The sequence below is a fragment of the Phaethon lepturus genome, unplaced genomic scaffold, assembly GCF_000687285.1.
Source record: "Phaethon lepturus isolate BGI_N335 unplaced genomic scaffold, ASM68728v1 scaffold55639, whole genome shotgun sequence".
NCBI classification, from domain to species: domain Eukaryota; kingdom Metazoa; phylum Chordata; class Aves; order Phaethontiformes; family Phaethontidae; genus Phaethon; species Phaethon lepturus.
The window spans coordinates 48,941-68,295 of record NW_010562507.1 but is presented as its reverse complement, the minus strand read 5'-3'; the positions used below and the strand labels follow the sequence as shown (position 1 = coordinate 68,295).

The window sequence follows — 19,355 nt, the reverse complement described above, 5'->3', positions numbered from 1 at the left end:
GAAGTCCACATAGACGACGTCTGTAGCTCTTCCCTTGTCCACTGATGTGGTCACTCTGTCATACAACTGGCTAGGTTGGTCATGCAGGAATTGCCCTTGGTGAAGCCATGCGACTGTCTCAAATCACCTCCCTGCCCTCCATGTGCCTTAGCATAGCTTCTAGGAGGATCTGTTCCATGATCTTCCTGGGCACAGAGGTGAGGCTGACGGGTCAGTAGTTCCCAGGGTCCTCCTTGCTACCTTTTTTAAAGGTGGGTGCAATGTTTCCCCTTTTCCAGTCTTCATGGACTTCACCTGACTGCCAGGACGTTTCAAATATCACAGAGAGTGGCTTGGCAACTATGTCAGCCAATTCCCTCAGGACTCCCGAGTGCATCTCATCAGGTCCCATAGACTTGTGCATGTTCAGGTTCCTCAGGTGGTCACAAACCTGATATTCTCTTACAGTTGGGAGGGACTTTGCTCCTCCAGTCCCTGTCTTGCAGGCCATCCCCTCGAGAGGTGTGGGAAGAGACATTGCCAGTGAAGGCTGAGACAAAGAAGTCATTTAGTACCTCAGCCTTCTCCTCATCCATTTTTGCCAGTTTGCCAGTCTTGCTCATCAAGGGAGGTGCGCTTTCTTTGATCTTCCTTTTCTGACTGACATACCTATAGAAGCCCTTCTTATTATTCTTTGCCTCCCTTGCCAAGTTCAGCTCCAGCCGTGCCTTGGCTCTCTTGACCTCATCCCTACACAACCAGGCAGCGTCCCTGTACTCATCCCAGGATACCTGTCCCTCCTTCCATTGCCTGTGCATTTCCTTCTTGCCCTTTAGTCTGCCCATCAGGTCTCTTTCTAATAATGTGATATTAATTAACATAACGGGGAAGTCAAACAGTCCACTTGCATTTCTCTATTATTGCATGTTTATACATAAGTTTCAATCAACAGAAACATAAACCCCTCTAGAAACTTAGTCACTGAATAGAAGTAATTTAATTCGGGTGCCTGCCCTATATAAGCTGACTGTTATTTGCATGATGCAGCACAGAAAGCTTTTTACAAAATGCCACTAGAACTTGGTATTCAGAAATGGCCAGACTTGCAAAAATCCAACCTTTTTATTGCTGTGTGTAACCTTCCTTTTCCTGTATGCAACTGACAGAGTGGTCTGGGATAGCTAATCTAGTCTGGAGGTGCTGAAAGACTCTGCGAATTATCATACTCTCTCTATGTTGTTGACAGTACAGTAGGCAGATAGCATTTGATCCCATGTCTGATACAGCATGTGCATGTGCTGAACTGTCCAAAACAAGTTAAGCTAGTTTATGTGGATATGATGGGCCATGCAAACCCAGGACTGTCCCTGGGCACACATAGTGCATGGTCTTTCCTGTAGCCTAAGAATTGCTTTTTACGCGTTGTACAACATTTATATGAAGTCAGCCTTAAGTGGAAAAAAAAGCCTCCAGTTCTAATTATTAATCATTTGGGAAGATGTTATAGAAGGTGAAAAGTGCCACTTTTCCCAATAAGGTGAAAGAACTTCCTTGAGTATTAGTAATAATGAGCCTCACAGCCCCAGGCATTATCAGCCAGTCAGTGAAAAAGTAAAAATCAGGCTTCCTAAGTAAACTGGAAGAGAATGATCAGACTTCCCTGACAAAAGTAGAGGCCTAGATATGGACTAGATTTCTTTGTTTCTCTCTGTCTATCTCTCTGTCGATAATCTTACCTTGTAACCCTCATAACAGTGAGAACTTTATCACTGCCATGTCAACAAACACTGGCAAGAATACCATAGCACAGCTATGCCTTGAAAAAGCTTGTTTTTCCTTAATGTATCTCATTTCACTTCTGTCATATTGCCTATTACTAGAGCAACAACATCAAATCACCCTCAGGCATGATTTCACTTCCCATGAGGAATAGGTGGAGCAAGAATTCTAGTTGTTGCTTCTCAATATGTCTCTCTAGGGACACAGAGAGGACTAGCTTTTACCTTGATGGTGAGAAAAGGATCCTGAAGTACAATATCCTTCTCCACTAGAAGCGAGGCTCCCTGTTTGGTTTCACACACAGCAGTCACTAGGATCTTCCTGTCATCCATCAGAGAGTTTTTGTACTGGGAATAGGAGATCTTGAATGCAATCTCTTTCACTGGAATGGAAATAGAAACAGAATTTCCCCCTCTTCTTTTTTCTGTGTCTAAGTACCAGCTATCTGTAATATATCTGTATTTTAAGGAGCAGGGATGCTATCACCCTGGGGCTGTCCATTTGTGGGTGTTGACAGCCAGTAGCCAGGAATGATGCTCATAGGTGACTTCTACTTACATTCACATCAAAGACTAAATGATCAGGTACAGTTCGGTAGCTGGACAGTTCTGAGGATGGATATATGTGGCAACCCCTGCTGGTGGTTTTTGCATTTATCTGAAGCTGGACATTTAATGCTCCTTCCTTGCAAAAGGCAGAAGTGAAAAGATGGGTTGGTTTATATGCCTTTGCTGACGCAGCTCTTCAGCCTCTGCCTTAAAGAGGGTGCACAGTCAGGGTCTCTGTGCCAATGAGGAAGGCCGTGCGTCTCAGTACCTTGAGAAAAACTGTTCATCTGCTGCTGGAATGATGGAAAGAATCATAGTGTGTTGTGTATTAGGTTGAGAGGGTAGTTATATTCATCTGTGCTACACATCTCATTTTTCAACTCTGTCCCTATAAAAGCAGGGCAAAGGCCACTACCTGCAGGTAGCGTAGCTCTTACTGTGGTCTGTAGTTACTGTCCTACTGCTGCAAAAGATGTAGGCTTATGTTTCACCCTTTAATCTGCCTTTATACTTTGCTTATGGGGAGCTGGTAGCTGACTAGTCTCCAGCATATGTCTCTCAGTTGTTCTCTCTTAGCAAAAATGGTCATAATGTAGAACGAATAGTGGCTGTGATGGGTCAGACAAAAGGTCACCCAGTTCAGTATCCTATCTGGCAGTGTGCAAAAGCAAATGCTTAAGACAGGGCAAATATATATGTTTCTCTTCCCCTGAATAGCCTTAACCTCCAACCTTTTGCACGTCATGCATTTCCTGAGCCATCCATTATTTCTATGTGATTTGGCCACAAACCAAAGCTATGTCTTGTTCTAAGCTGTAATAAAATTAAAATTACCTTCTTCAGATCCAAGTTTAATAGATCTAGACAACTGCAAAATCTCTGCCTTTGGTTTTCTTGTGTAGAGAATGGCTGAAGCCCTCAGTTTAACCTTTACAGTCTTGAAGTCTGAGATCAAGTTCCTGAGTGCCAAGGTAAGGAGGATATCCTGGCCAATTACAGGAGATGCATCAAGGGTCAGCTTCCCTGAGATACTGGGTTTTTGTGCAGGCTGTGTCATATTTTGTCTCCATGCTACTGAAGATCGCCTTCTAGGTCTTGTAGTTTTGGTTCTTTTTCCAGTGCTTCTCACACCAAGCAGCTTCAGTGCTTTTTTATACACCTGCCTTTCTTTCAAGGATCCTGCTTTGAAAGATAACATGGTCAGAGATCTCATGCATGCTGTATATAATGCAATGGAGCCATAATTGCTCTCAATAAATACTGCTTGGGAAAGCTGAGGAGGGCAGAGATACACAAGAGGAGGACATGAGGTCTAACTTAAATGCTAATTTTGAGACAAAAAGCAAATGAATATACATGGCCATGAAGGCTGGAAAGTAAAACCTGCCGGTCAGCTTTGGCTGGCTGTTCATGGGCACCTCTTAGAAGCTGTAAGCAGTAGAAAGATAACTCCCGGGAGAGCTCAGTTCTGCATAAGCTGGGGCAATTGCCATCTCCTCTGAAATTAAGAAGAGTGAAAAAATCCTTCTGCAGAAACTATCCCCAAGCAACTTTCCAGAATGGCTATTGCTGCATGTCATAACAGAAATATTCTCACTGGCTTATCAGAACAGCTGGGACAGAATGTTTTACAGAAGTAGCTTTGACTTTGTATTGAATACATGAGTACTTCATGAAGGGCCACAAAGGCCATATTGAATCACTTATCAGCTGACAATGAGCCTTAGGACTTTGAAAATTCACTTTCCTCCAGAAGTAAAGAAATTAAGTCAGTGCTCAATCCAATGAAGGCCTAAATTCCTTTCACTTCTGACCATCAGTGACAAGACAACTGTAATAAAGGATTTACCTTCTGGATATTTGTAATTAACAGTGACATCCACACGGGAGTTGGTGCCCACTGCTTTGGTGCTGATAAATTTTCCAATCTTCTTAGTATCAGAATAAATTCTCTCTTTTCTTTTCTTGCTATAGTGAATCCAAGTAACATAGTCAGCATTCACTGCTGCAAACACAAATGAGCTGTCATAATCCAGGTTCACATCCCCTTCCTTAATGGCTCTGGTGGAGGCAGGACCACACTGATATATGCCTGTATTAAGAGAGAGAGGGAGAAATTAAATGCCTGTTGCAAAAGATTGCTGACAAATCCTCATGCTCACAGCAAGAGGGAGAGGTAGTCACTCCAAAGACAAGTTTGGATAAAGTGCATTATTTCTACGTCTGTGCATTATGGTATCAGAGATTCCACATGCGTTTTCTATCAAAAGGTAGGAGCACAGAGGAGGTTGTAAGGCTAATGAGGTGTAGGGAGAGCTAACACTTCTTATGTTGTGTGCTATGTGAAATGTTCTAACCCTCCAAAGCTTGCAAGGCTGTATGCTGAGCTCTCTAGTGAAAGGAGAGGGGAGGAGTCAGAAGTACAATCAGATTTATGAGATGTGAGTCATCAATGCTGTATGTGCATTGAGGAAGCTAAATTTGGTAAACTTAGTAGTGAGGAATGATAAGCAGTTTATTTGGAGTTTGACAGGTTTTAAGTGGCCAAATAAATGAATCTTTTTGAGAGAGGCCATCAAACTAGATCAATGAAGTTGTGTCTGTATTAGTAAATAAAACCAGAGCCAAAGTGTGAACCTAAGTGCTGGCCATTGGTCATTCACACTGTTTACTTGCTAGCAAGCTTCTTAGTGTGTTTTTTCCCTGCCTTGTCAATGAGCTATCTTTCAGACAGTGGCTGTGAAGAATTCAGGGAATGGGACAGACCAGGGTTTGTTCCCAGCAGGGTGTGCTATTATTTTGGTCTGGGAGGGGGAGTTCAGTGTTCTGAACAAAAGCCATTCTATGTCACTTGGTTTCAGAACCAGAGAACAGTTTTTGGGGCATCTTTCACCTATCTTTGTACATATATGCCATGTTGTTGCATGCCATGGGGACATCATACGAAATATCTTCCTACCCATTCCAGTGTGTCCTGTAAAATATAGGGTAGAGTCATGGGGCATATTTTATTTTCTGTTGTAAACTCTTTGGGTCAACTCTGTGACTATAAGCTCTAAAATCTTTACTTACTTAGCATCTTGCTAAAAGGGGTTTTAGTATGTTTTGCTGCTAAATCTGACCAATGCAAGCCAACAAATGTGTCTAATGCTGGCAATGTGCCCTTGTGGCAAGGATGGCCAACAACATCCAAGGCTGCATCAAGACAACCATTGCCAGCAGGTCAAGGGACAAGATCCTTTCCTTCTGCTCAGCACTGGTGAGACCACATCTGGAGTGCTGTGTCCAGTTCTGGGATCCTTGTACAAGAAAGGTACAGACATAGTGGAGCAAGTCCTGCAAAGGGCCACAAAAATGATTAAGGGATAAGAATTGGGACTGCTCAACCTGGAGAAGGGAAGGCTTGGGGAAATCTTATCAATGTGTATAAATATTTGATGGGAGGATGTAAAGAGGACAGAATCAGACTCTCCTCAGTGATATCCAGTGAAATGACAAGTGGCAGTGGGCACAAACCAAAACACAGAAAATTCCATTTAAACACAAGAAAAAAACTTTTTCTGTGAGGGTGGTCAAACTCTGCAACAGTTTGCCTAGAGAGCTTGTGAGTCTCCATCTGGAGACAGTCCTGAGAAACCTGTTCTAATTGACCCTGTGCTGAGTAGGGGGTTGGAGTAAACAAACTCTAAAGGTCTCTTCCAACCTTAGCTATTCTATGTCGTTTTATGAATCTGTGTAATGTTGGAAGCTAAGACAAGCAAGGGTGAGATAAGTGATCTTAAGATGTCTTGGCTTTTGTGGAGGCAAAGGATCAAAAAAGTAAGAATTTGCATACTGGTAGGCAATCCAGAGGCTGACAGAAAAGTAACCTACTGGAGATTGATGTGTGTATTGCTTTTCTTGTGCACCTGAATTAATGCTACATCTACAGGGAGTAGATAGAAGAGAGTTGTCCTGAAATGTCAGTAGCAATCTTTAGGAGTAACAATATCTACAGTTTTTTATATTTACAGCAGTGTTACCTTTGCTTCTTTCCTGGGGTGTTGCATCCAGAACCTGCCATCCATCATAAAAAGAGCCAAGATCTCTTCTAATGAACCAGCTTTCATTCCAGACATGGAAATTCCTGTAAGGGAGGTAGAATAGGGAATCCCTGATTCATACAATTAATTTTATATTGGAAGATCTGATACATTTCTGGTGCAATGCAAGAAATAACCCTAGTTGAATGGATAGAAATTCCTCTGTGGAGAGAGCAGCTGCTGTCTCCTTTCTTGAGTACCTCTTTCCCCTTCTTTGCCAGCTTTTTGTGTTCAAATCTCTGAGAAATGTTGGCATGTTATGAAAAAAATTATGTTAAAAGGAAAATAATTCATTGCAGAGTCAAGTATTCAATTCTGGACATTCCAGAATAACATACTGTGCAGCCAAAGGTCTCCTGCACACATGGCTATCTGTTGGTATTTAATTCATAGTTACTTTTTACTTCATGTCACCCTTGTCCCATTCAGTCTACATGGTATAGGGTGCTTGATGACTGAAACACTGATGCATGCAGTACAGCACACATGTGCTGTGTGGTAGTTTCTGTGCACTTGTTTGTCAAAAGCATTATTTTTAACAGCTTCTTTGAGGTGAAAGAAACAGGATTTTCTGCCTAAGGGATGGGATGGAATTTTTCTCAGCAGCATTAAACATATTACCTTTACTTTAGTAACCTCTCAGTATTGTACAAGGGATGTATAATAGTAGTCATGAAAGTCTGAGGCAATCAACAGCATGTAGCAGAGGAGCTGGGTCTAAAACTTATGGGCTTCTGGGAGTGCTCTGCTCTAGGAATTGAGGGTCAAGCTGACATCACTTTTATGTAAGAGATTAATCACTCCAACCTTTTTTTGAAAATTTTAAACTTTCATACAATAGAGACAAGTTTTATATTCAAATTATATGTTGAATAGCAATGGTACAAAGTATCTCCTCTGTTAATTCTTCAGAATGATGAAAACTGACTACATACTGCATTTCTGAACACTGTTGATTTTTTGGTATGGGGTTTTACATCACTGGGAGCATGAGGTTGGGGTGTTTTTTCAGGAGCATGATTCTAGCTCTTTTAATTAGCGGAGAATATTATGGAAGAAATATTAAGAAAGAAATTATATTTACCACACACTGTCTTCAGTCAAGTGCAGGGTCTTTCCAGAAATGTCAATGTACTTATCGATACTCAGATTTATATTCTTGTCATGGGCAGAGTTGAAGTTTGTAATAACACGAGTAGGTATTCCCAAGGATCTCAGAACTGCAATATAGGATACCATAAAAGTGATGTAAACCTATTTCACAGACATTTAGAAAGTATTTTTCTGTTTTTCTTGGCAAAGCAGTCTAGTGTGTATGTTTTCAGTGGGGAAACATACCCTCAGAAACTTCCCTTTCAGATATGATGCAAGTCACGGTCATTGTACACAATTGCTTAGAAGACAATTCCACTCACAGGACGTTCCTAGCTGCTGTGTTCTTTTTAAGAAGTTGGATTCACCTATTTATTCTAATCTTTCATTCTTCATCCTGTTCTCTCTCCCATTTCCTCTCCATGTTTGTTTCTGTTACCTGCTGCTTTTTCCTCTTCCTCTCTGAGACATACCTCTCAATTGCATCATTTCTCCCTTGTATTTTCCTTGAAGTGACTCTTGTCTCTCAGAGCAGCTCTGAATGGAAACTGCTAGGATGAAATGCTTTTCCCAACTTGCATCTCCCTTTACAGGTCCTAAGAATTGTGATTTGTTTTTGTGTCACCAGTAGGTAAGACATAACAGCAGAAAACTGGCATTGTGAGGAGATGGATTTAAAAGAGTGCTGGTTTTCTTTGAATCCTAGCTTTGAAACAGGAAAGCTTTCTCTTTTCACCAGCCCAGCCTGGCAAACCACTTTGCGTTTTGTTTGATGACACAAAACTGGTGTGCAGTGTTACAACCTATGGCTGTTTAAAATAGATGAAAATAACCCTTCGTGCATGGAGAGCATAGGTACTTCACTCTCTTTGTCAAAGCTGAAAAAACTTCAACAATCATGTCACAAAGTTAAAACTACAGGAATTCTAGTAAGCTTGCTTTCTGATAGCATTCTTCATCCCTTCATGTATACCTGTGCACGTTACTCCTGCAAAGACCCAGCACTGGCCATACCGGACAGGTTTGTATCTTCCTCTGTACCACTTTCGAAGGATGGTCACACTTCCACTCCAGTGTAAGGGGTTGGTTCCTGAGCAGTACTTTCCATTCCACTTCCCTTCCACTACTCCTTTTTCATCATTGCTGTTAACCTGAAAGAGTCCTTCTCATGAGAGAATTAAAATATTTACAGGAAAAGAGAGAGAGGGCAATAGGCAGAAATGACCCTGTTTGTACCACTGTTCTCACAGGCTGACTGGTGGGACATAGTATTTGAATCTTAGATAGAATTTTGTCTGCTCAAGTGCAACAGTTGGATCAAACCCAGATGAGATTGTAGAGTGATGATTCAAAACTGACTTGCTTTTCGGTACAATGTTCCCAAATGTACTAACTGCCAGCCTATTTAAATTTTCTCTGTTTCATTGATTAATTTCACCTTATAAGTCATTGTACTGTTATACTGTGTATTCAGTATTGGTTGACATTCTCAAGTGATTTATATGGAAGCTAAAAGAAGTACATACTTTCTCTGAATGTGCATTTGTTGCAAGTGTGCATATAGTACATATAGCTTGCTCAGACTTATTAGAGACCTGTTTAGTGTCATGTATGTCATGTAAAAAAGAACAGTAAGTTCTTTTTTAATGATTTTTTTTCCCTTAAGTATTCATACGTTTAGTAATTTTGTACATCTAAGTAGAGCTATTTACTTCATATTGAAGTCGAAATGGCCTGAAGTGAGGGCTGTTGGAGGATTCTTAGGTAAGGAATGTAGTAAGGCATGTATTATTTATAAAATGAAAAACTTTTCAGATGCTTAGTCGTGCTTTTGTATGTTTGTGAATATAGGGGGGTGTTGAGAAGATGTAACTACTTGTTGAAGGAGATGCATACAGACCTCACTGAATTCCCCCTTAAGTGAAGGATACTAAATATACACGTTAAAGGCAGCCATACCAACACTGGTTCTCCAGAATGTTTTGTGTCTCTCTTGGTGTTTGAAAAATGTGGCAAATGATTTCAGAATGGACACAGGCTTTCCAAATTAGCAGAAGATCTAATGGACTGAAATTCTGTTAGGAAGATACATCTGAGATTCAATGTTCCCCAAAAGGTCTTGGAAACATTTCTTCAGTTATGAGCAAACTTTTGTGAAGAAGGTAAATTAAACTTCTGAGGTATTTTTCCTTGAGAATAAGTCTCCATTTTACCTCTTCTGTAGCTATTTTTTTGCAGAAAAGTTATCTACTTCTATAAAACACTGAGGCATTCACAATCAAATATTGAGGTTTTTGTTAGTAGGTGCGTTGTACAGCTGTAACTAATAGATCACTTTACCGTAGCACTGATAACCCTGCTCACATAGATAGGATTGTTTCGGTTGGATACATCAACAGCTGGATCTTGGCGGTGGTTCAGACTTCGATCCAGTATAGCCAGAGAGATATCAAGGATATCCTCCTCAAACTGAAATAAAACCAAGCAATATATTAAAGGCTAATTTAATAAATAAACCCAAGGATAAACTCCCCACCTATTTTTCTTCTCCTAGCACAATAGGATGATGTTGGTAACACAGGCATTTTCTGTACTGTTAAAGAAAATAAGGCCAATAAGAAAGCATAAGCACTAGGCTGCTGACTGTCCATAGTATTTTAAAGACAGCATGTTTCTGAGCATGGTTTGGGGCCATAGCTACTAGGATTCATGAAGACATTACGTGGCCTGTACGTCTTGTCCACTGGAATGGACAAGACCACTCCAGTTCTGGCTCAGCAGGCTTCACACCCTCCCACATCCTGTCATGCCCCTACAGGTACCCTTCTGTTATGAAAGCTTCACTCTGATGGGCTGCCTTTACCTTATATCAGATGATCTAAACTGAAAGAAACCCACAAAATAATCATTGTGGGTTAGGGTCACAGAGACTGTACTGGGCCAGAGAATGCCAAAGTGCTGTGCAGTATGGATGTGGTCAGGCAAGGATGCCACTTGGCCTCTGAGGCAGAAAGCAGACCTATCCTTGTTTCATTTATTAGTGTAAAAGTAGCCACAGTGATCAGAGGGATTAATAGAAATGCTGGCGCAGTTGTAAGGCATGAAGTGGTCAGGAATGGTTTTGATTGACCCAGCAAGTTGCAGGATAGCTGTGTGACTACAGATGGGCTGTTAGTTATGACTGTATTTGTAGCAGTTACGCTTAGAAGGCCAAACTGATTTTCAAAAATTCCAACTGAAGTTGTTTCAGTTGAGTAGATTTGGGATATCCTTTCAGTGTCTTCTGCCTACTGAACAAACTGTGTAAATACTTAGATGTACTAGCCTCACAATACCTAGAGCTTAATACTGGAATGGCTTCTTTTGCCCTTTACAAGGGTCAAGAAAGAAGCAGAATTTTGCCAGTTTGTGTAATAGGCAAAATAAAACTAAAATTGTGCTTTGTTTCTTTTATTTCTGTATTGGCACATGCCAGACAGGGGAAATGATCCTGATGCTGCTGTAATGTATTGACAAGTGAGACTATCTGCAAGAAAATCATAAGAGAGGAACACTGAACTCTCATACTGTGAGATAGTGATTCGCTCTGCTCTAGAGCCTATTTACCCACTGTTCTTATTTTCAAAGTTCTGGAATAGGTCATGCTGTTTACCTGTCCATAGTTCCAAGCTTCTTGTTGAATATATTTTTCCAGTCCCTGAAAGATGATTCCGCTATCATTCAGGACATACTCCTGTCGCTCCGTTTCATTAGCCATATAGACATCATCATCTAGAAGCAGAATGAGACATGCTGGCTGAAAGGAAAGTTGTTTTGCTATAACTGAAAATCTCACTTCAAGGGGAGTTCTAGGGAACAGGTCTGGCTGCCTGCGCATTCAGGCTTAGGACTCCCTGCTATACCTCTGTAATCATTTAGAGCGTGAATAAAATAAGCGTGAAGTTCCTTTGAGGGGAACTGACATGCTCCTGTCCCTTCAGTAATCTCAGTAGTTGTCTTACTGGTAGATATTGCTTGGTTTACAACTGAACACAAGTATCGGAGGGAAAAAAATTATAGAATAAATATTTGGAATATTTACTGCCTGTGATTTCTTATTCTACAAGCAAGAGGCTTGGATCTTTGATGCATTGCAGCACTGAAGAAGGGGCAAAAACTCGATCCTTGATGTTGAGCAAAAAAAAGTAAAATCTTTCTGTAGCTGTGACTGTCAGGTACATGCTTTACTGTGACACCCGCATTTCCTGACTGAGACAATGAGTTATTTGAAGGACATGATACATCAAAACGTACTTGGACACCAGGGATTGAAGAGTAGCACAAACTGGCCCAGGAGTGTTGAAGAGACCTTGTTCCCAGAAACAATCTGGAGTTTGAGTTTGTATCGTCCGATGACAGCATTGGCAGGGCTCAATATTGTGAAGTTCATGCAGCCAGGCTCACTGGGCTCTTGGGTTGCACTCCAGCCATTGGTGCCCTCCTCAGAAAGGTTAAATATGGCCTTGGTTTGCTGTGATTCTGCTGGTGATGGTCCTGCAAGAGGGAACAGGGACAGCAATTCTGAATGACAGCTGTGGGTGACAAACTTGGGGTCAGTAATGATCCTAATTCCATATTTTTCTAATGACTACCTTGAAAGATTGTGGTTTATCAGATCAAATGTTTATTGTAAACTAGCTGCACTCCAATCCACAGAATTGTACTGTGCAGCCCTCTGTGTTAAGTGCACAACCCAGTAAAGGTGAGTATGCCCTTAATCATTCTAGACAAGTGAGGAGGCAAACCTGTTGTCCTGAAAACCTGACAGTTTAAAAAATATGTAGGCAGGATGGGCCACACATTTCAATACACTTTTCATTAAGAGTTAGCAGCTGCTCGGAGAAATTTTTGGAGAAGCCTTTTGGGAAGATACAGATAGGAGTCTGTCGTCATTTAGCCGCATCTGGCAACTAAGCACCATGCTCACTTGCCTCCCCTCCTCACTGGCCCCAGGTGGGATGGGGGAGAGAATTGGGAAAAAAACCTCATGGGTTGAGAAAAAAAAAAGTTTAATAGGACAGCAAAGGGAGAGGAAATAACAACAACAATAATAAAATGAATTATACAAAAACAAGTGATGCACAATGCAACAATTTGCTCACCGCAGGTGTTCGATAGCCCATCCCCGAGCAGTGATTCCCGCCCACCAACCAACCCCAGTTTTATATACTGAGCATGATGTTATATGGTAGGGAATATCCTTTTGGCCAGTCTGGGTCAGCTGTCCTGGCTGTGCCCCCTCACAGCTTCTTGTGGACCTCCCCACTGGCAAGGCATGGGAAGCTGAAAAGTCCTTGACTGAGTATAAGCACTACAACTACTTAGCAACAACTAAAAACATCAGTGTGTTATCAACATCATTCTCATAATAAATCCTAAACACAGCACTATAACAGCTATTAGGAAGAAAATTAACTCTATCCCAGCTGAAACCAGGAGAGAGTCTTATGAATGGGGTCATGTAGACTGTTCTAGTAATAGGGAACACATTAAGTTAATCAAGGGGAGTTTAAACAGGTGAAGTAGAGAGGCAGGAGAGGAGACAAATGGGGCACGATGGTCTATTAGAGTAGCAAAATGTTCAGGCATCACAGAATGAAGACAACTTGCAGTACTGTAGGTTGGTCCTTAGTAGCAGAGATACATGCTTGTTTTTAGAATGAGGATGGCCCCTACCTGCCTTTACTGTCTATTGCCTTGAGGTGCAAATTGAACTCTCAGATTAGAACTCCTAAACCTATAAGGACAATGAATCCTGAATGATACAGGACAAAGCTTACTGATTCAGGAATGGACCACACAGAGCTGTAAGGCAGAGATGTTTTGGAGCTGGAGTGACTTGGATGTGAGGTGAGTGCCATGGAGCAAATTACCTGTGCTTGCAATAAAGGTGAAGTTGTCCCCAGATTGCACCGTTGTTTGGAGGTTCAGAGTGATGTTGAAGGCCTGTCCTCTCCTCAAGATTGCTTCTGTGCTGCTGTAATCAGAGGTGTGGTGTGCAGCTTTATTTAGTTTGGATTGCCAATTGACATTTGTTATTTTCAGGGCTAGAAAGACACAAGGCAAGTTAATTAAAAACCTTGTTCCTTCAAACTTTTACATCTCTTCAGCTTCTCTAATGTACTAATTTTATGACATAGCTGGAGGAAACCATTTTTTTCTATGCTTTAGGAAAATGGAGAAATCCACTGTTGTTATTAAAAATTAAAACAACAACTTAGAGGAACAGCTAAAATATCTTTTCTGCAGGCGTCTTCCAGAGAAAGAAAAAGTGCCCATTCAGAGAATTCATCTTTGATTTAAAAAAAAAAAAGCCAAAACCCTATTGTATTTAGATAAGACTTTGTTAAAGTTTGAAGAGACTGTTCTATTCCACCATGTCCCTGCTCTTTTGGGGGGGATCTCTAGCTCCCAGAATGCTTTACAGATGTACAGAAAGAAATACTAAAACTCTCATGAGCAAGTGCATGTCTGATCCTGGAAACACTGTATGTCAGATGATGAATAGAAGGCTCATATCTTCATTGTCAAACTTGCACATTATCTTGTCAGGTGTCTTGTATCTCAGTTAATTTACATTCTTGTTGCTTGAAGCTGGGCATTATTTCACACTCTGCTGGAAAAAGATAACCAGCAGAGGACAGGTGGTAGGAGTAGGAGTGGCATGTCTTGAGGCAGTGCTATGGGTTGCTCTATTGTATCAAGATAGGTTGCTCGCTATTTAAAATGGGACACTGAAGCACAGATTACAAAAGCTTTCAACCTTTCTTGTTCCCTGATCCATTAAAAAAATACAACAACAAAAAACAACCAACAAACAAAAAGTAGAAAAAAAATACAGATCCCTCTGTGAATACATGTGTTGAAGTGCCCTTCCCCAGTATGATATTCCAGAGGAATTTCACTTGAAGAAAATTTCCTGCCATGACTAGATCATGTTAACCCTTTGTAGACTAATGGTGCTGTAAGGAACACTTCCATCATTTCACTGAACTCGGATACAGGACTTGGTTTAGCACCACCTTGGAATGAGATTCATATCTGAGGGAATCCATAGGGTTCCACTATAGAGACAGAGAGGGTGGGATTTTTCTGCTGTGTTTGCAGCATAGAATTATATTCTGTGAAGTCTTGATGTAGTCATAATTATACTAATTTTTCAGATTTTTGGAAGAAACATGAATGTGCACATGCAGTTCTGAGGTTGCAGTAAGGGCCTGGAGCAAGTTGCTTTCTGGTAGTCCATGAGCATAAACATGATTAAGTATTTTCAGTTAAGTGAAGGGTCTTGTTTCAGATATGTTACCTGGATAAAAAAATTGAATTGATAGGAGTGTGATGTTTGAGTCATGTGATGTAAAATGTCTAGAAAGTTTCTTGCTTGCATCATCACTTTATTTTCCTGACTTAAATATGCTTAATTGAAGAAGATCTACAGAAAAGAGGATTCCTAACCTAATTCCTATTCCTGCAAATAAAAATGTAACATATATAACATTTAATAGCAGCTGAGACATAGGTTTGATGTCTTTTAGGTCCTTCTGATGTTAAAGGACCCAAACAGTGCTGCTAAGACTTTCAGAGTGGAATGTCACAGGCAAAGACACGATGTAAAACAGAATAAGAGGGAGAAGTAGGAAAGATAAAGAAGGCAGTGGCTAGCATTGGTTAGCTCTAAGAACTTACTGTGTTAATAGTTTGTTTTGCCTTGCAAAGTCCACAGTTACACAAGAATTTCTAGTGAATATGTGCAGGAGATCAGCAAAAAATGGCTTATATGTGGGGCAAGAACACGATAAAGACTAATACCAGTCTTTTTTCCATGTGTACTTCGAATTTCTCCTTGTTTTGATCTTCACAGTTTCAATTTAAATCTTATAAGTTCTTTTTCTACTTTCAGTATCTCTCTGTTGGAAAAACATATTTTCAATCATCCTGTCAACGTACAATTGGATAAACTTATAAAAAGTTGTTTGAGTAAGTGTTTATCCTCTAATGGATAGCCATTGGGAGCATGCTCATAAGCAAAAGTCTGCAGAATTGGTGATCACTGCTGAAAATGCTGATCATTATGCACACAGGGTTCTTGTTGTTGCCTCCGACAGAAAGCTGAAGCTATAACAGAAAAAAAATCTTTAGGCTAAATTGTAGATAGACTTTGTGTGTGTGTGTGTATTATATGATACATCTTTCTAACTAGAGATCTTTCCAGTCAGCATGAGAGTGAGAGCAAGTGCAATATAATACATAGATACTGGGATTGCACTTTGTCAAAGCAGCACACAGGCTAACATAGGCACTCTGTAGGGAGGTGAACATGGAAGTCCAGAGGCCATCAAGTGACCTGTCTGAGGTCAGACAGCAATTCAGTATCAGAGAGGGATTAGAGTTAGGGACTTCTATGTGGCAGTTTGATGCCCAAGTCATTAGCCAACAGTGGTTGATTATATGATTAGGTGGCTGCAAAAGCACTGTCTAGTCAATGGATATGAAAGAAAAATCTTTTCTTATTCTATTTTTCTGTGTTACAGGAAAAGAGAATATGTTCAAGACCCATGATATTAAAAAGAAAAATCAGTTCTAGTAGAATAACCCATAAATACATTTAACCTAAAAAGGGCTAAATTGCCAAGAGAACAACTGAATGTAATTTATCCTGTTTCCTCAGCAAATGTCAGTCATCTGTATTGGAAGAGTCATGTCTGGAGCGATCAGGCTGTTTTTAACTTACCCGCCATAAGGTTTCTTTCTTCTTTTCCACACTTGCGCGTAGTTCAGGTTATGGACACAAAAGTGTGCAAGAACATTCTGAATCCTCTTCCACCAGCATGAGTAACGAAAGGCTTGGGTCTCTTGACTTCACTACATAAGCTAGAGTTTATACAAGCTGGGTGTGACCTGTGGTTGCTAGTTACTGTTTTTGTAGTAACATCCTACGTAAGCATCTACTTATGACTGCTTTAATTGCACAATCTTGAATCTAATTATGCTTATTTAAAACTGGTGAGTGGCTGAGGAAAGATGATAACCAGTATCCTGGTGTCTTAACTACTAAGAGAGGAAAACATCCCAAATTTGATCTAATGAAGGAAATAAACTCTTAAGTAGAATCATGGGTTCTTTGTGTTGGAAGGGACCTTTAAAAGTCATCTAGTCCAACAGCCCTGCAGTGAGCAGGGGCATCATCAACTAGATCAGGTTGCTCAGAGGCCCATCCAACCTGACCTTGAATGTTTTCAGGAGTGGGGCATCTACCACCTCTCTGGGCAACTTACGCCAGTGTTTCACCACCCTCATTGGGAAAAATGTCTTCTTTATATCTAATCTAAATCTACTCTCTTTTAGTTTAAAACCGTTGCCCCTTGCCCTATTGCTGCAGGCCCCGTTAAAACGTCTGTCCCCATCTTTCTTATAGGCCCCCTTGAAGTACTGGCAGGCTGCAATAAGGTCTCCCCGGAGCCTTCTCTTCTCCCGGCTAAACAACCCCAACTCTCTCAGCCTGTCCTCATAGGAGAGGTGTCCCATTTCTGATCATTTTTGTGGCCCTCCTGGACCTGTTCCAACAGGTCCATGTCTTTCCTGTGCTGAGGGCTAGAAATAGGCAGAAGGTGGTTCAGTTTGTGTCAGTTTAGGTTTTAGGAGACCATATGTACAGGGGGCAGGTATAGACAAATCCACAAATTGCACAACATGGATGTATGGCACATGGAGTGATCTAAGTAGATTTGTGATTTACTGTCACTAAGTAGCATCATGACTTTGCATAGCATAAGCCACTTCTTTTTTTGTGTTGTTTTAAGGCAGGTCTTCCTGAAGGTCTTTCACGTAACTGCATATAATTCATTCTTTCTTTGAAGCATACAGAGTTGTGACATTCTCATTATCTGTTCCTGACATGATTACCTATAATATGCATTTCTTGTATAAGAAGCAATACATTGCACTGAGGGGGCAATGTATTGCATCTTATATGAGGAATGCATATTTTAGGCAGTCAGCTGTGCATCAGGGATTTCTGTGAAGTACAGAGGAGTGTTTAATGGCTGCCTCTGCTTTTAAGAATTTTTGTTTATAGCTTGATGTTCATAATACATGTACATAGTTTCTCTGTAGTTATTTGTCATGGCATCTTGAGTTAGGCCCTGGAGGAAGATACAGAGCTGTTCTTCTGGTGTGAGCCCTGCCCACTCCAATTACATACACTGTCTTCTCCACTCTTGAAGCTCCCTCATGCTCTCTCCTCCCTCATCCTGTGTCACAACTTACCTAGAAACATGCCCTGCCAATTTTTCCTGAGAGGAGGTTGCATGTTCTTCTGAACTTTCAATGGACTGTGACTGAGGAGTGAGGGGTGCAAGGAGAGAAGGGGTGATCTGTTATTTTCCTCACCTCTACACTTGTACATTGTGTCTTTTCTTGTCTGTTGCTGTTTTCTGTCTTGTTTCCCCATTCATATCAAGATTGCTGGCAACCAAAAAGGCAAATTAATTACTTGTAGCTTAAATATATTTTTAAAAAAGGAATCTAAAGTTTTGTTATGGTTTGTTGCGAATTTTTTTCAGTAAGAATCTGTGATCATGTCTGGATGCATCAGGTTCTCTGAAATATTATCATCTGTCAGACAAAAGATGTCCATATCTAACTTCCTGACAGCTCTGTGGTTCAGAATTTTGGCCTTATTAATTCTGCTTTAAACATTTTATAAATTGGACAACAAATCTAAATCTTCAGGCTTGGTAGAGCTGTTTGTACACCATTACTGCCTCACACTCTACTTCTGAGGTGTGGGCAGGTGGTTACTGTGTCCTGTAATTTATTAGCTTTCATAGCAGTCCCTGGAGAGGCTGCGTTGCCTGCAGTAATAGAGAATCCTTAAGGATACTTGAAAGTGTGTTTCAGGTGAGACCTGGTACCTGGCAATGTTAAGATTGGGAACCCACAAAAGAGGCATCTAGACATCTCTATGCAAACACTGTGGCAGAGGCGTGGAGTAAGGGCTACCTGCAAATGAGTTACGTTGGGAGGGTTTGAAGACAAATGTGTCCCTTGCCTCCAGTCATCTTACGCTGGTGGGCAAAAAATGTTAGTTACCTTGTGTTGCTGGACTTCCATATTAATGCAAGACTATCCCCGAGCTTTGTGGTGCTTGGGACTCTGTCATGTTACCTAGGAATTAAGTCACTGATCTGAATATGTACATGTGTTTTCTGCTCTGTGACAGGCCTATGCCCACAGGCTACAGAAATATTGTTTTCGTGGACCCCAAACATTACTTTTTCCAGCCCTCACACGCTTTTTTTTCCCTCTCCCTATTCAGAGTGTTATAGGTGTCACAAAATACAGAAATTAAATGAACAATGGAGGAAATGTTCTACTTTTTTAGATAAGAAACTTGTTCAATGAAGGAAAAAGAACTTTCATCAATCTTGTGATTTCTCGTAATATTTCCATGGAATGTACAAATTCATTACAAAAGAATACAGCTATATGAATAGTGTTTTATTTATCGCTGACAATTAGAATGTGGTCACAAAGAGACTGTATTAATTATCTGATGGAAAAGTCAAAACCAGGAGCTTAACACAATGAGATTTGATAAAACAGTGAAACTATTTCTACAAGGAGGGGGCTTCATTTTTCTAAACAAGAGGACAAAAAAAAGGCAATATAATTGGAGACTAAATAATTAAGCACTGTGAAAGCAGGAGATTTGATTCTATTGCAGTGTAAGAGGTCACCAGTTTTTGTGGAAAGGTTCTTGCTGTCATCGCTGTCCCGATACAGAAGAGGATGTCTCGCCATGTTAATGCTGAAATAGGAGATTGATTCCATCACG

At 40.7% G+C, this 19,355-nt stretch overlaps 1 protein-coding gene across 1 annotated transcript; it reads right to left on the bottom strand.

Moving 5' to 3' along the window:
- Positions 1 to 1,982: 1,982 nt before the first annotated feature.
- On the bottom strand, positions 1,983 to 16,257 carry LOC104614416 (protein-glutamine gamma-glutamyltransferase 6-like; the record flags this gene model as incomplete). The annotated part of the gene is made up of 11 exons (XM_010294267.1): positions 16,251 to 16,257; positions 13,393 to 13,566; positions 11,774 to 12,013; positions 11,133 to 11,251; positions 9,821 to 9,949; positions 8,454 to 8,631; positions 7,473 to 7,608; positions 6,329 to 6,432; positions 4,156 to 4,398; positions 3,141 to 3,485; positions 1,983 to 2,140 (listed from the first exon to the last, which is right to left on the bottom strand). Coding segments are annotated over exons 1-11 (1,833 nt in total), but the record flags the coding sequence as incomplete, so codon positions are not given.
- Positions 16,258 to 19,355: the final 3,098 nt, after the last annotated feature.